Below are 17,632 nucleotides of genomic sequence, written 5' to 3' on the forward strand. Positions count from 1 at the left end.
CGCACAGCCAAAGAGCTTTGACTATTTAGAGAAGGACACTCACTTAAAGACAGTCCCGTGGTGCTGGAAGGTATTGTGCTGGACTAAATTGGAATCCCCGCCTGCGTCTATGTGACAGAAAATGGATGCAGCAGCACGGACAGGGAATACCTTTCAGTGCAGAAGTGAATCTTTAAGAACAAAAAGGCAAAATCAGCCAGATTTGACTTTTTTAATGGCACCAATAACACGATTACAATAGGAAGAAATCATTTTAAAACTAAATGACAATAGACTGTACAAGATTGTCAATATAAAGATTATCAATAAAATTTTGTATATTTTGTCAGCATGTATAAATACAGTATCTTACAAGGACATCAAAGTGGTATTTGCTACATAGCTTACATTATGACTAGAACACAGAATCAATTCATGCAGTATAATGCCCAATTATACGAAAATAATAATAATAATAAAAAAAATGTCAAAAATAAAATAAATTAGAAGCACACTTTCTTTTTCTATCTTTAGCATTTACAACGTTTCGTGGGCCAATGTGCTGCAAGAGCTTCTGTATGGTCCAAACCACTCTGACTAAATCAACTAACATTGTCTATTATTTCAACAGTAATGTCACTCCATGTACATACTAGTGGTGAGTGCACATATACACAGTCAGTCTGTTGGCAGTTGATTAGCTTTGATGCATATAACACGTAACAGTGACAGAATGAAAGGTTACTGTTCCAATACAAGAAGAAAAAGAGTAAAGTTCACACATTTCAGGGTGAGAGTAAAAGGAAAAAAATGGAAGATTTCTCATGAGCAGGGAACTGAGATATTTCAAATGATGTTTTCTGTCATTTCAGGCATTTAAATGAACTCCCTTTTGAAATGTACAACAGTTTTTTAAGTCTTTAAGTCTGTAAATAAGAGAGGGACCCTGCTGCAAGAATGATGCAGGGTGTGGTGTTGCATGCTGGAGATATGCAGGCAGTTTGATGTCTATAATGTAAAAGTACAATTACTCTGTAGATAACAGTATCAAATGTACTGAACTTCTTTTCTTCAGGTGACTTAAAATGAAAAAAGAAAGCAACCGGAGGCTTAACCAGCAGTTGGTTCTATATGCGTTCACTCAAAGCACTGCAGGCAACTAGTTCTTAGTGACACAGCCAGGCATACCAGTGAGTAATATAAAAATATACACAGGAGTATAGTATCTCTATAAAAATATATTTGTACACTGTCATTCTTGAGATTAAAGATTTATGTGCAAAAATAAATTGTGAAGAACAAGCATTAAAGTTACCAGATGATTCCGATATATCATTTCCTTGTAAAGTTCTCGCTGTTGTATTTTGTTAAGCCCCAAGGAAGGATTGCAGAGAGAAATGTTGCTTTTATGCAAACTGGCGTGGCAAGCATAGAGTCTGATTCATATTCCACTTGAAATTTCTACCCTTCTTTTTTTAATGTTTATGCTCTTCTGGACAGAGTCACCCCACTGTTTCAACCCGACACATGGCTGAACGTGCCTCTCAGCGAGCACCATAATGTAAAACACCTGAAACCTAAATCTTATCTTAGCATATCGGTTTACACAGTTTTATGAAGTGGTCAGATTCACGAGCAGACGCAGAGATGGATACCTGAGGAAAAAAGCAAAAGAGAGTCTGCTGAAACTTGCTGTGCGTTACTGTTTGCTGGAGCTGCTTTTCTTTGATGTTCTGTTCAGGGTAAATGTTTTTATCTCTGGTGGATGCAGGTGAACATCCCTACACCTACCAGGAGCATTGAGGTATAAAAAGACATTCAGGTAAATGTCATCCTTTGACCTGTGTGTCTGATTGCTGAGACTGCTTTAGTGAAGGGGGAGAACCCTTTGCCAGGTGTTTTCAGTTAACCTACCCAATTAGGCCTCTGCCCAGGATAATTCAAAGATAAGTAATATAAGAACATAGCTAAGCCTACAAAGCGTGTTTTAATAGGAATGAAAAAGGTCTGACTTATTCAAACTTAAAAGTGGAAGAAAGGTTACAACTCAAACTCAGACTATTTCCTTTTCACGTTGATTGGGGGAGGTTTTATCAATCTCCCAAAAAGCACCTGTGTAGATGCACTATGCAGGTACAGTATGGCGACCTTTGCAAAATCAGAAAAAAATAAAATGAAATGAGGCAAAAAGGTGACGATGCAAAGCAGTAAAGGGATTTTCAGTGACAGAAGAGATCAGGAAGAGATCGAATGATTACTGCAATCTGTTTTCTGAACCTTCACCGCCTTGAATCAAATCTAAAGTCTAATGAACAAGATAAAAACTGCAACTTGCACAGCATCCAGATAGCAGCTGGCGATTCAGCCTGGCAGAAGAAAACAAAAGCAGCCCTAATCCATGCTGGGGTTGAGGATATAGTCGAGTTTGCCTTGATTTGTGTTTTTCATGGCTCAGTTGGGCTGACGCCTGAGATATGCTCTGAAATTAAGCTATTACATTACACACGAGCTACACTGCTCTTTATAGATTACCAGGAAATAGCCTGCTAAATACCACATAATCATTTATATACACAAGTAGCTATATTTGAAATCCTGTAGTAAAAGAGAAAGTGTTTTTGTAATGTGACTGAGGAGGCTGTGTGGTTATGATAACGACATATATTGTTTTAAGTTACCTTTAAACTGCTCACTTAATTTGTGTCTTCAAATAGGACCTTTGAGCAAAAAAGGGAAAAAAAGTGACATCATAAAAAGTTTGAATAAAACAGATTTAGGGATTTTTTCCCCCTCACAGAATGAACTGAATGCCAGGTTGATTAAAAATAAAAACCATATTTCTTTACATTCTTCATTGTTCTTTTCTTAAGTCTGTTCATGCACAAAATGTGGCTGCAGTAGAGTTGTATAATCCCAGGTTTTTGTACAGTCTTTTGCATGTGCTTTCCTCGTTCTTTGCTCTGTACACCAGCAGTTAGCGTGGATTTTGATGGCTGGATTTAAGAGCCGAACGTGAAACACCAAAGCTTCCTACTGACCTCACTGCTAACACTGGTAATGAATGTGCTGATGCTGATGCACTTTCCCATCCACATGTGAATGTGTGTGTGTATGTATGTCTGTGTAGATCTTTGGGTAGATTTTGGGAGCCAATCCGCTGCCTCCCTGAGCCAGGAGGAGCTGCTGGTGGGCAACGTAGTCCTCGTACGAAAGACAGTCTTTATCCCCGCTAGCTGGCTGAGGAGAGACCGTTGGGCAGGTTCGGTCACGACTGGCCACGGGCAGACGCTGAGCAGAAGGGAGAGCAGAAGACGATGAAGAAGAAGAGGAGCAGGTGCGTTTTAACTGGCAGAACCAGAGAAGGGCAGCGCCTAAGATGAAGGCGACGCATGCTGGTACTCCGATAATCACAGGCCAGGGGAGACTTGAAGATGACGGTAAAGGAACTGAGTTGGGGGGAGGCTTCCGATCTGCAGCGGATAGACAAATAAGGGCATTAATGACAAGTGGAAATAAGACATGCTACATGTGTCATGGTGATTAACTTCACAATACTTTTTTGCTGTAAGCTAGCATGTTGTTAAATAAAGGTGATATTAGAGACAGAGGTTTGTAACAAAGGAGGTTTGCTAAGCAGATTGTAGCTCGGGATGCGTTCATCTGAAATGTGGATTGGATGTCAGTTTGAAGCTGAATCAAAAGCTTGAATAATTTTGACTTATGAGGCCAATTTATTCAATTCAATTCAAACATAAATTGGCTCAATAGCAAAGGGCAGACTGAAAGTATTTCACTTCTGGTACAGCAACAGTAAACAGTAGCCAAGTGAGCTGAAAACACTCTGAAGCTCAAACAATGGGGCTTAACATTTGCCGGGAAGCTTTTAGCGCATGTACGATAAGATAACGAGTTGTGGTCGAGTGTGTGGTAAGAACTGATGCGAAGAGCAGAGAAAGCAGAAACGAATCACACTGGGCTGAAATGAAATGAGTGAGGTAAATCGCATAAATCGTCTGTTTTATTTAGCTTTTAATTTTATTAGTTTTGGTCTCAGGCGCCACAGTGCTCCAGTGATTAGTACGGTCGCCTCATAGCAGGAAGGTCCTGGGTTTTAATCCAGTCTGGGGTCTTTCTGTGTTTGAGTTCTGAATTTGCACGTTCTCTCTGGGTACTTCTGCTTCCTCTCGCAGTCCAAAGACATGCATGGGCTTAAGTTATTTGGTGAGTCTAAATTGGTTTTAAGAGTGAGTGGTTGTGACAGACTGGTGATCTCTGAGGGTGTACCCTGCTCTTTTCTGGGATAGGCTCCAGCCCCCTACCCTTTATGGTCTGCTCCACATAAAGAATGGTTAGTAGTAAGGAATATAAATGAATACTTCACACTTGTATGGATCGGTTCTTGGTATCCACAGTTACAGTTATCTGTACCTCTATTGGAAGAAAGAAAGAGCATACATCTGCAATAAGAGCCACAGATTTCTGCTCACGTAAGAACTTTTAGGTGGAAGTTCGTGTGGCTTTGTAAACTATAAGATCTAATAATTCTCTCTCTGCAGGCACCACGTTTCTTCCTCTGACCTGGAAGCACAGTGAGGTAGGCACTCCTGAAGCTGTAGCCCATAGTGTTGGCTCCCATGCAGATATACATGCCGGCATCTTCCTCCTTGGCTCTGGTTATCAGAAGCTTGTTGAGGTATGATCCATCAGGGCGTGACCAAACGTCTCCTGGAGGCAGGACCACAAAGTGATAGTCTCCAACCTTGGAAAAAACATAAACACACACCTCAAAGTTAAAAAATAATTCAGTCTAACGAATAATGTTGCTAATTTGCTTCAGAAAAGGTTTTTTTGTACCTCTATGGTGGAATTAAATTTGTTTTCATCACCAGGTTCGACTCTTTTAAGCCACTGGATAACTGGCTTGACGTCACTGCGGACTTTACACTGAAAAGACGTGGTTCCCCCATAATCCACGGTGGTGTTGACAGGGTGAGTACCTGTCAGGATGGGTTTAGAGTTGGTACGTTCTGAAGAAAGAGACAAAATAGACAAACGTGCAGAAACATAAACAGAAACTATTTTTAATGTTGTATTCTTCAAACTACAAAAATGTGAAAAATGAAATGTTTGATTATTTTATTTTCTAATTGTCTGCTTGAATAAGAATTAAATCAGGAGGTATGCACTTATAATCAATTTATTTGGAGTAAATTACACCAGAGAAAGTAACAATGTGGGTAAAGAGGATTAGTTGCTGTATTCAGCTTCCCCTGCATCATCCCTGTGTGCTAAAGACATGCAAACAGATCATTTATCTGTAGCTCTTGTTTCTTCTTTATCAATTCACACAGCTGATAAAAAGAGACCTTGCAGAGATACTTAATCATCTCCTTTCTGTTATCTGTTAATCTCAGAGCAACAAAGGCCTGAGTGAGAAAGGCTTGTTTGGTTGGTGGATTACAGGATTAATTAATTAAACTGAAAAAAGAAAACCAGCTTTCAAACTTAGCTTAATTTCTAGGTGGTGGTGATGATATGAAAACCTTTTGTTTTTATCTGATAAAGAGTTAAAAGCATACATTTCCCCCCTTGTAAACAGGTTTAAGGTTTTAGGAAGATGGTTTTAATTTTCATGGTGCTGGTATAGACTTTAAATATGTTAATGTAACAGAAACATGCCCCGTGCAAGCTGAGGTTAATTACATTTAAATACAGAGGAAACACGTGACCAGATTTTTATACTAGAGGGGTTGTCATACAGCTGAAAATTCACCTCCAAGCATCTCACAATTTATGCTCGTGCTATAGCGTCTCGCATCTCCACTCAAGGATTATATATGATTTTTAAAAGCTTTATTGGGTTTCTGACCCTGTGTCTCTTTTTTCTAGTTCTCTTTCTAACAGCTGGGAATGACGGACAGTTGGATGAATCTCAGCCGATAGAGAAAATGTCACATCTGACACGAGCAAGCAGCGGCTTGATTTACTTTCTTTTTAGTTTATGTGCGCTTGTGTGTGTGTGTGAGACTACAGCTGTGGTTTAATATAGAGCAGATGTGTGAAGTAAAGTGAGAGTGTAGAGAGCTAGTTTGAGCTTCTCAACAGAGCTATAACATTTGGTTACACGCAGTTAAGTGGACACACACGCACAAAACCGACACCATCTCTCCACCAAACAGGTCAACATGAAGTCCATCGAGGTTCCAACACAACCTAATACAGCACAAAACACCCACAACTCGTCATAACACACATTCGACCCTCAACAGTAACGAGACTCTTTTAGACTAAAAGCGGATCACACTGCAGCCTGAAAAGCCCGCTGAACATTTCTAACCTGCTGGAATGATGTTTACAGACAACACTAGTGGGGATCAATAAAAGCTGCTGAAAGAAGACTTATAAATAAACTTCTATTCTTAGTGATAAACCAGCACCTTCTCAAATATGAGCACTTTTTATCCTGTAAAATATGAATGTTTGTCGGCACAAGTTAACAGTCATCAGTTACAGCATAATTGTAAGCGAAATCTGCTAATGACTACCATCTTAATGTCATTCTTTCTTTCAGTAAAGCCTGTACGTGAGCATGAGCGGTCGCTTCCTGGCAGCAGACTCTTTGACAACAAATCATTTAAATGGCTGAAAAGTTAATTATAGTGATCTTGATCACATGATCTTAGACATCCTGCATAATCACTGTACCGCGAGTAAGACTGGAAACAAAACCCATTTCAAACCCTGCTATTTTGTCACGCCGGCCTTTCAGTAAAACGATGATGTGTACAGCATAATGTGTATTATTGTTTCAGTGAGAGACATTCCTACTGGTCTGTAATATAACAGCAGGAATGCTAAAATACATGCACGCCACATTCCCCCAAAATTTGCTTTTTGATGTGTCACAGCATGAGATGACCACATGTAGCCATATATAACGCATACACTGAACATTTCACGAGCATGTTTCTGAATGGGAGGCGGAGCCTTAATCGCTTTACCTGTAGAAGCACCTCCCAGAAGGAGACACCTTGTTTCTAGCTTTTTAACTAGGTTTAAATCTTTCTTTTTAAATAAAACTCCCAGTTAGGGCTGGCTTCAGTCACTCTGAGCCCTCCTTTAGTTGTGCTGTTTTCAAATTCATTCAGCGTGATTGGGTGTCTGTTGCTCCTGATAGCATTATCTCTATTTCTGATGAAGCCTTTGAAATTTCCAGAAAAAGCTTGAGTGTGGCCCTCGGGTTACCATTGTTTAGCATTACATACTAACTGGCAGTAAGGACATGTGATGAGTTATTTACTAGCCCTGTTTATACTGTAATAGCATTCTGACCTTTGAGGAAGGTCTCTGCTATTTTAAGAAGGATGATAGTACATTTTGAAAATACTCCCTGACATCAGGCTTCAACTAATGGCTACCTAAGTTGAAAATGTGGTTCAGCATCACCTGATAACTTGAGCTAATCTATACTCTATACGAGACCAAGCATTGGTGACTTACGTATGACTTCCACTTTGTAGGTGGCGTTGATCTCTCCCGCTCTGTTGGAGACGTGGCAGGTGTACTTCCCGCTGTGCTCCGGCGTCAGATTCTTCAGACTCAGAGTCCATCTCTTCTTCTTCCCTTCCCCTCTTGCTCCACTTTCCTCGTCTACCAGTGGCCTGTTGTCCTTCAACCAGACAATGTCAGGGCGAGGATTACCGCTTGCCGTGCACTTCAGGCGCACAGAGCTGCCTACTGGGCGCGCGATGACGCGTTTCCTCATCTTTGCTGGCTGAGTGAAACGTGGACGAACTGCAAGAGTAAAGAGAAGGAAAAAAAATACTCATTAATTAGAGAAAGAAAACAAAGCTTGATTTGAAACCACTCAGAAACATACAGAAACAAACACTTCATTTCTCTCTCTTAGTCGGCTGCAGGTGGGAAAAATGGTCTGATGCAAATTAAATGATTAGTGTTGCAGCCATATAACTAGAAAAAAATTACAATTACATGTTTATTATTTATTATATTTTCCCCCCAGATTCTTTGAAGAATAACTGCAAAATGCCATCTCTGGATAATTAATCACTCCATGGGGCTGTTAAAAACCTTTTATTATTATAAATGTTTGTTTGGGATTACAGATTCATTTTATGTCTCTCCAACTGCCAGAGCTTGCTCATAATAATAAATTATGCACCATGAAATCAACTGCTTTGCTGTTAACAAAATTTAACTGAGCGAGGACTGAGACTTGGTGAGTGATGTACAGTTTTTGCAGAGCGAGGAGCGTAAAGCAGACTGAGGTCATTTCTGCGGGCAGTGCCAGGAATTCCATGTTGTGCTGTAACAACATATGGCAACGTGCCTCTTGGTATATACAGTGTAATTTGCTGTAATAAACCCTAATTGTTTTGTTTAAGAAAAAAACTTGAATCACTTCCTCTTCTCCCTGACACAGAAGACTTACATCACTGAAAACACACACACATTTTCCACTGATCCACATTGGTACCCCTCTCCTGCTTATAAAAAGGCCATGTATTGGACTTGAAATCAAGCGTCCATGGGAAATGCTTTCTAAAAACCAGAAAGCAGCTATACAAGAGTGTAGCATCACTTTAAATACTCGGTTGTTATTGCACAAGTCATCAAAAGCTAGACAGTGACCTAGCATCACACCAAACAGCCATTCATTCCATGCATAAAGCTATTCAAACATCCACATCCTTCCACCGAATGCATGAATTAACTCCATTTAGTACCACAAATATTTCATTGCTGGACAATACCTCAGTCTAGTCTATTCATACATACACATCCTATTTAAAAAGCATAACAATCAGTGAAAACAGATGAAAGAGGTAAAGAAAAACCTAAGCAGTAGGCAGGAGAGGAAATCACTCACAGGAGCGCTTGATTTTACAGCCCTCATATTTTAGCCACAGCAGATAGCCATCAGCCGGGAAGGTAAATCACCCTGAAACTAGTGCAGTTTCATCTCTTTCTTTAGACACAGTTATTATTCTAGCTCTGGATAAACAAACAGGGAGAAGAGTTATGTGACGGGTTTGTGCGCTCAAATTAGGAGATTTCAGTAGAGCTGCATTACTCAGTGGAAACACAGCTCTCTGCCGACAGGCCTGAAGCTGGGCAGGATAACAAAACAAACATACCGGAAAGGCTTTTAAGTCTCACCTCTGTGCACCCTGAGTCTGAGAAAAGCTACTGGACCACAGCTGAGCTGTGACGAGACAGAGTCAACATATCTAACAAAGAGCGAGGAAAGAAAGTAGCCTGGATGAGACAATGACTCACAGTTTAATGTACAGCTTTGATGGGTACACAAATTCAACCGGTGCATGGTTTAGACTGAAAATAACTGGTAAGTCTAGGAAAGAGCCAAAACAAAGTTTAGTTGAACTAGACTGGATAAAGATGAGACTGGAAAATGAATAGAATACGGCGAGGTGTAATGGAAATAAACTGATTTATACCGTCTAAGATGAACCAAATCAAACACAAGTTAAGAGGAAAACAGATGAAAGGCAAAAAAGTGAAGTTCATATTAAGGTTAGCACCTTCAGAAGACTGATAGATTTCCAAGAACAGACAAATAAAACTTGAAGTGATGGTTAAAAAACACACAACGATAAAGAGACCGAGTTAAAACAATAAAAAGCAAAGGTAAAAGAGAGGGCACATGAACAAGCAGAAGAAAAAAAACACAGAGGCGAGAGAAGCAAGGGCGAACAAAAAAAGCCACGATCGAGAGAGGGGAGAAGGTGAGAGCCAGAGTGAGCAAAAGGGCAGGCTTGTTCTGGGTCTCGGGGGCCACTTCAGCGCCACACTTCACAGTGTAAAAATACTGCTGACCCTCTGACTGACTGCCTTTGATCAGACGGTGTGCCAGAGACCAAAAGTAGGAGAGCCACGGTGGGACGGAGTGTGCGTGCGAGGGACAGAAAGAGCCGTATGAAATCCAGCATGGATTTTAGATGCTATACTGAGATAGACGAGATAATTCCCAACGCGAGTAGTTCTGGCGAGGTTCTGTGTAGGGTTAAACTAAGTTAGGGTTAAGATTTAAGTAAAGATTTAGGTTAAGAATTGGACTTCAGGACGAATAAGACTGATACCACCTGGATCTGCTGTATCGGAGGAAGTTAAATTTTTTTAACTTAAATAGAGAAAAATAAGGAGGAATTTGTTCAAAAGAATAAAAAAAAAACATTATTTTAATCTTATATAAAGATTAAATTTAGTTAGATCTATTGGCTGCCTCCAACTGATTCCTGTTCAAAAACTAGAAATCTATCTCTTTTTTAACAAAAACGATTATGATCTCAATTTCATGAGGTTTTTATAAGTTTATAAGGTGTTAATAAAACTTTTTGGATTCTGATTGACAGCTTATTGAAAGTTAGTTTGAACACTACTCTTCTCAGCTTTTTCATTTACTCTCCTTGGATTCTTTGATTTAACTAACACACTTTCTTGCCTACTGTTTCTTCTCCCAGTAAAAAGTCAGTACGTATGATAGATGACAGCCTAGTATCAGTGTATCCAGTAATATATAATTGATTTATTTTGATACCATTGTTTTTATGTCTGAAAATAACTGGCCGGTGTTTCCACTATCTTCACTTTTCATTTAACTCTGGAAAAAATGGTTATAAGCGTATTACCATATATGGTGTAACTGTTGTGTTAGTGCATGCACTTAAGATGATTTATCATTCAGTTTAGATAATATGCATTAAAAGGTCCTGTAAACACAGAGCAAGAATTTATGATGATATTTATATATAAACATATGTTTGGTTGCTTAAATGACCACACAGAGTGCATAAATGTGTGAAGAGAAACAGAAGTGCAGCAGAAGTGTGTCTGAAATGACAGAGCAAAAAGAAGGAGGTGAAGGTGAGAAAGTTTGATGAAGTGATAACAACAAGTAAAGAAAGAAGGGTTAAGCTACATGACAAGAGGGTCCAGGAACACTTGGGAGGGGGGAAAGGAAGGAATGCGTCCGCCCAAATCACACCTCACACAAATAGACTGCTCTCCACTCTGTCAGAGCCAATTACTTGCACAAACAGCCACCCCGATGTGTGCCTGCGCGTATTTGCGTGTCTGTGTGTGGGCAGAAACCCTCATCATTTCCCCCCCATGTGCAAGGTGTTTATTGTACAATCGGCTACTGTACTTGTTACACATGCTGTCTCAGGTTTCACTTCTAAGCTTGTTTCTCATTTTCAAATGTTTATATCTCGATAGTGATGAGAACTGAGAAGTCACGAGTGCTTACCCAGTTTCCCGGCAAGCTCTGGGGCATGTTCAGAATCACTGTGGGCTGGTCCTGCTCCATTTCTTGAACTGGAATCATCTGGTGAGGGAAAAAGAGAAAGACAAGAGGTGGGATTTGAGGATTGACTCTAAAATTAAAAATTAAACCCCCCCCAAAACAACAACACCTGAAATTATTTGTTTTTAAAGTTACTATTCTAAACAGCCCACTTGTACAGCTTAAGTAAAATAAAAAATAAAATTCAGAAAGTAAAATCTTTCTGAATGCAAAAGTGGAGGTTTTATTTTATCTGTATCTGACTGCTGTTTTTACATGCTACAGCTGCACCAAAGGACCAAGAAATGTATTTATGTTTTCAATGTAAAATCAATTCACTTCAAATGAATGCAAATGTACTTATAAAGTGCCAAGTTACAACAACAGTCACCTCAAGCCGCTACATACTGTGAGGTAAAAGCCCTAAAATAATATAGAGAAAACCCCAAAAAACAGAGAACCACCTATGAGCAAGCATTTGGCAACAGTGGGAAGGAAAAACTCCATTTTAACAGGAAGACGCCCTCAGCAAAACCAGTCTCAGGCAGGCAGCCATCTGCCATGACTGACTGGGGTGAGGGGGGGCAGAACAAAAAACACGCTATGAAAGAGAGTCACAGATTAATAATAACTAAATCAAGATTAATTGCTTGATTCCTGCAAATTACAATCAGAGGACTGTTTTATCTCCTAACAGTTGGAAGGAGAAATACAGAAGCATCCTTGTTTTCACTCTAAATATGCAGGTTTTTAAGTAAGATCTCTGCAGCAAAAAAAGTTGAAAAACAATCCTAGAAATGATGAAGGGCAGGTAAGCAACAGTAAGCATTAAGCCAAGCAATAGTAATTTCAGTCAAAGCAATATTTACAGAACAATTATTTTACGGTATACTGTGAAGTCTGGCTTTCAAAAACTTATTTTCCAGCCAGTGTTCTGCTCTCCACTGTGTAATTTTAAACTGCTCAGCCGTGAATCACCACCATATACTTGTTAAATCAGGAAACCAAATGCTAAAAAATATGATTCAGTAAGTTAGTGCATTTACCAGCAATGAAAGCCTTGAAATTAATGCTACTCCCCTACCATACCTACCCAAGGCCCTGCAGTTTTTAAACCCTGACTCACGTCTCTGAGAAACCATGGTCTTAAATTTGGTCCTTCAACTTTGTAGCAAAGGGAAAATTTCCCTAAAATTACCCCTTGGTGAAAAATGAAATGGAACAAACTTTTTTCTGTGTAAAATGTGTTTAATCACACACTACAGCATCACACTGCTTTAATGCTGGTGTATCAGGTTCCCTCTCTCCGCACATCTCCCTCCAATGATTATCAAAAAGATACAAACATCTGTCTGAACCTTTATGCAAGAGAAAGCTTCAAGATAGAGCCACTGCATCCAAAAGGGGCCTTTAAAGGGGATGGTAGGGATCTGGGAGGTGTGAGACAGTCCAATATCAGGTCTGTCAGGATACATGTGGGGGTTGTATGTGGTTTGCTTGGCTTGAACCTGAAACTTCAACCAACACCTGATGCTGGTTATGAAAGGAATAGAAAAGGGAACCAAACAGCCTTGGACCACCTGCAGAACGTGTGTGTATCTGTGTGTGATTTTATATAAATGGATATGTTTATCGTGGATGCTGGTCTATATAATCTACTGGGGATTTTAGAAGACCTCCTGAAAGCTTAGAGTGTTTAATGCAGCGCCAAATGTCTTTAAAGCATCACTTTTTGGATGATGGAACAAAAAACACACGAAATGCAAATACAAGACATGACCTGCATCTTCTGGGTTGGTATTAATAGTATACTGGACTCACCACGAGTCCACGTGGTGAGGCTCCTGTCTCTATGGGTGTGTGTGAGATATGAATGTCTCCATGGGTGTGTCAGTGCATGTGTAGATGTGTGTGTTCTGGCATTATTTAGCTAAATGGTAACTTGAGGTGCCGGTATTCCTGTCAAACCTCACTCCTCCTTCCCTCTTTCGGACTCCCCCTTCATCTCTCCCTCCTGCCACATGCACGGCTAGTTCTGAGAAAAGGCAGGGTGTTTGAAGCCGAGCGGCAAGGGGGTCTAATCTAAAGGGGGAACGTGGTTTAGCACTCTTACCAGAAAGCAAACCCTCCCATCGCCTTGTAAATCTTACTTGGCAGATCTCCTGCAGACCCACTCACAGATGAAGCCTTTAAAAACCTTCAACTGTCCATACAGCGCGGCCAAACAGAATATTCAAAGTACTTAAGTGACCATATATATCTTTAAAAGCTACAGAAAATGAATGATTATGTTGCATGATTAAAAGACTAGACTAATTAGACTCACAAAAAATTGTGGCTTGTCGGTGGCTTAGTCATTAAAAACGTCTAAAACTTGTAACTTGGAAATATTTATTACCTATAATTCAAAACTGTGATGACATTTAAGAGGAACTTGTTCTTCAGAGATGCTAAAAAAGGTCTAAATGTCTCCAATTTCTCTTTTCTACAAGCACCTACTCAGCTCAACTTGACTCGACTGGTCATTTCCCATTGCAGATGAGTCCCAAGATGCCATTTGTATGTGACACAACCACAACACAACAATGGAGGACATTGAGGTGATGGTATACCTGCTGCTGAACCCATAGTAAACGTCTGTATTTCGTCATTGGATCACAGTGTTGTCATTGCTGGGTTTCAAAAATGGCCGGTTTAATTCTTTCGAAGAACTCGCTCTCATGACTCATGCAGTCACTCTCTGGCCAATCAGTGGTTTGTTCACGTCACATTTTCAATTCAACTCACTTGGAACTACTGGTACCAAGTCCTTTTCAGAAACTACTAAAAAGGACCTGGTACCAGGTACTACTACTTAAACGAAGCTACTAGAAATACTTCTATAAATCCAAGATGCTGCATCGATGATAAGTAGACGGCTTCGACTGAGAGACTCTGAGACAAAAGAACAAACCAAGACTCAACTCCACTAAATATTGTTTATGTTCTGAATGTGACTGAATGAGATTTTCTTCTTGCCCTTTAGTGAGTAAAAATACATCTTTCAGTGTGAAATCTGCAATCTGTCAGCACGTTCAACAACCAGGCTTTCAAACAGTTTCTGCCAGCGGAGCCAGTTTCATACCTTTCTTCAGCTCGGTTACATGAGTGCAGGGCTGCGGGGGCAGACTTAACGTTTTGCTGTTTGTTTCAAGTTGAACACACACATAGTCGAAAATATACCCTCCCTGCTTCAGCTGCTTTTAATAAACAAAATGCTTTCTTCTGATCTTGTTCCACCTTCTAATGTTCGGCCAGATACGTTGCCTGGTGCTGACAACAGCTAATACACGCACACGCACACACACACACACACACACACACACACACACACACACACACGAAGACCAGTGTGTAACGACTGCCAACAATGAAATATTCAGAAACAGCAAAGATGAGGATGATGAGGGTCTAGTGGTGAATAACAAAATGTTGGACACTGGCCAAACTAACTTCCTACTCATTGCATACAGATGCTTGTTCGTGATTCCTTGGTATCACCTTTGAATGCACTAAGTGTCCCTTTAGCATAATGTTTCCACTACTAGTGAGGTATATGGTAGAAAAACAGGTGAAAAAGGGTCTGGAAAGTACAAAAAACTACCACAGCTAAACCAACACTGTACAATTAAAACAAGATAAACAAGAAAAGGTTTGACTTTGGCCCTACCTTTTGTATTTTCCATCTGTTTTTGGGCCACATGTTTCTGGTCAGTGTCAAATTATAACATCATGTACGTAATATCTTTGTGCTTGTCTCTGCTGTATCATTGTGAAGATTTATAGTCCTTGAAGAAGATGTGCAAGGACTTTTTTTCTGTGTCTGTACAGGCAGTGGATACAAATCCATATTTTCCACTGAAAGTATGCAGTTTGCTACCTGTTGTGAAGTGCCATAATTGTAAAAACATGTGCGCTTGTAGCTTCTGATGTGCAAATCCACAATGAGTATAAAATTTATTGTCGCGCTCCTTTAAATTTTCCTGCCTGGCTCTGAACTGAACATTCACTCCTTCCTCTTTCTTGTGCTTTGCATCTCTCTTTTTCATTTTCCGCCTCTTTGCTTCTTTGTTTCTTTTTATTCATCTTTGTCTAAATCTACATCTACAGGGGGGAAATGGTTCAACAGCGTGCTACATTTCACACTTTAACTGGCCGCATACCCCTCTGAGAGTGTGTGTATTTGTATAACCTCTTCTTGTATTTGCTTTCATGTCTTTAGAGAAAAGGCAGCAATTGTACATGAGCACGCTCAGAAATATGACTCCCCACAGTCCAGTGTGTGTATGTATCTACGAGTGTGTCCAGGGGGCAGTGTTTTCCTAAAGGGTCATGTCCTTCCACGTTTTAATAGAGAGACACTGGATATGTGGACAGAACCTCCGTGCGTGCATGCGATTAAGCTGATGTGTGTGCATGTCTGAGGGAGAGAAAAGGATGTTTCTATGTCAGCCTCTGCTGACCGCTGGCTGTTGCAGCTTCAGGGCCAAAACCAGCAGTCCTGATGTGAGTTTGTATGTCTGACAAACCCTGTAAACCACTGTTAGTCCTCTAAAATTGACCATCGTCATAGTTTCAGGCTTCGTGCAGCCACAGCTTTCTTCACAAACTTGTTTGACTTCTTATTTCAGACGGGAGCTACCACAAGCAAAGGCATTTTACACAAGACTGAAAGGAGAACCATTGTTCAGTTAAACCTTCATCTCAGGAGGACTTACTTTCGCTTAAGCTGCCTTTAAATATTGTAGAGGGTTGCAGTTTTGACCAAAGCTGGAGCTAAACCACAGTGCATGCTGTGCAAATGATCAGAAAGACCACAAAATAACATTAAAACATTACACAGATTACATTTTCACTCTAAAGAAGAAGCTAAATCAACAGTAAATATTAACTGTTTACCTTGAAATAATATTTAATATTTGTAGCTTTCAATCATATTATAAAGTTTTGAACATATTATTGAATTAGATACAGATATTATTCTTTTCAACAGATGTAGTTTGTCAAGCTAAAACTTTCTGTTTTCAGTCAGACTTTATTCATTTATTAAGAAAACCTGTCTCTCTATTCTGTATGTGATGGCTGTACAAAAAGACCATTATCCCCTGAGTTAATAAGAGTACAGCTTTACTGAAAAACCAGTTCTCTGTTATGGTTTCCTTTGATTTACTTTTTTTTTTGAGCATGCTTTGTTGTTTGGCAGTAGACTGGCGACCTGTTCAGGGTGTACCCTGGAATAGGCTCCAGCCCCCCAGGAACGCTGAATTGAATAAGCAGAAGAAAATAGATGGAAGGAATTTGTTATGTTCTCAATGACTGATTACTTTCGCTTCTACTTGGTGTTCATTATTATGAACCTGCAGTCTAGACCACAGTGCCTAGAAATCTGGATGAGAAGTTCAAAATATTTTAGTTTTAAAGGTTCATTAAGCGCAAATACCACACTTTGCATTGCAATTCAACTCATCTACCAATAATAAGCAATATGCTAAAAATATTCACCTACAGCCTTTACATGCTCATGACCACTGGGTTGCTTTTAGTTTATCAGTGGTGAAAAAGGATGGCACCTGTGCACATTCCGACCTTCAACGAGGCCGAGCAGGGCACCTATTTATTATTTATGCGACTGATTTAATCTAATAATGGCCACAAGATGGGCTGACGGCATTTAAAGTGGACGGTATTACAATAATATTGAAAAAGAAACCTGGGTAAGAGGGTGAAACTGCAGTCTAAAAAAAGAACTGAATGTTTGACAATGTTAAAACCCAATTTTTCAGTACATTTGCGTTAGCGTACATCTTCCTCCAAACCCATCTTTTATAAGAGCCAGCAGAATAAACAACATTTGTCCTTCGGCAGTTGTTTGGCCTGTCAGTGCTCTGACCCTCTACCTAAACACACACTATCATTATAATTCAATCAGTTCAATGAGACTCTGGAAACAATGAAACCACATGTTGTGGGTTTCTGTCTTTTGTTATAAGCCTACTATTGTGGGAGATGGAATAACACCAAAGGTTACACACATTTTTGAAACTTAAATGGTAAAAAGAGAAACATCCAAAACTTCTCTTTTTACATCCATCTGTTTCTTTTTCACAAAGTATTACACCATAGCATCTCGAGCCCACGTTCCAAACATACTTTTCTCTCCAGCAACATTGTTTTTCAGAATATTTATGCATAGTCTGTTGCAACTCTACACCAAAGTGATTATATTATAATAAATGGTTAGATATACACACTGCAGCTCTAGATAAATATAGGACTGTGGATAGTCTG

The 17,632-nt window shown here is 39.7% G+C and overlaps 1 protein-coding gene across 2 annotated transcripts in view; it reads right to left on the bottom strand.

Annotated features, from left to right (window-relative positions):
- Positions 1 to 270: 270 nt before the first annotated feature.
- Positions 271 to 17,632, bottom strand: part of fgfrl1a (fibroblast growth factor receptor like 1a) — a 64,515-nt gene continuing 47,153 nt past the window's right edge. For both annotated transcript variants that reach the window (XM_005467282.4, XM_005467283.4), the window contains exons 4-8: positions 11,270 to 11,347; positions 7,480 to 7,773; positions 4,834 to 5,006; positions 4,558 to 4,738; positions 271 to 3,449 (exon numbers count right to left, since the gene is read on the bottom strand). In XM_005467282.4, the coding sequence (XP_005467339.1) occupies positions 3,025 to 3,449; positions 4,558 to 4,738; positions 4,834 to 5,006; positions 7,480 to 7,773; positions 11,270 to 11,347 (1,151 nt within the window). In that variant the 3' untranslated portion in view covers positions 271 to 3,024. The remainder of the gene's footprint in view (positions 3,450 to 4,557; positions 4,739 to 4,833; positions 5,007 to 7,479; positions 7,774 to 11,269; positions 11,348 to 17,632) is intronic.

This window comes from Oreochromis niloticus, linkage group LG2 (genome assembly GCF_001858045.2).
Source record: "Oreochromis niloticus isolate F11D_XX linkage group LG2, O_niloticus_UMD_NMBU, whole genome shotgun sequence".
Taxonomy (NCBI): domain Eukaryota; kingdom Metazoa; phylum Chordata; class Actinopteri; order Cichliformes; family Cichlidae; genus Oreochromis; species Oreochromis niloticus.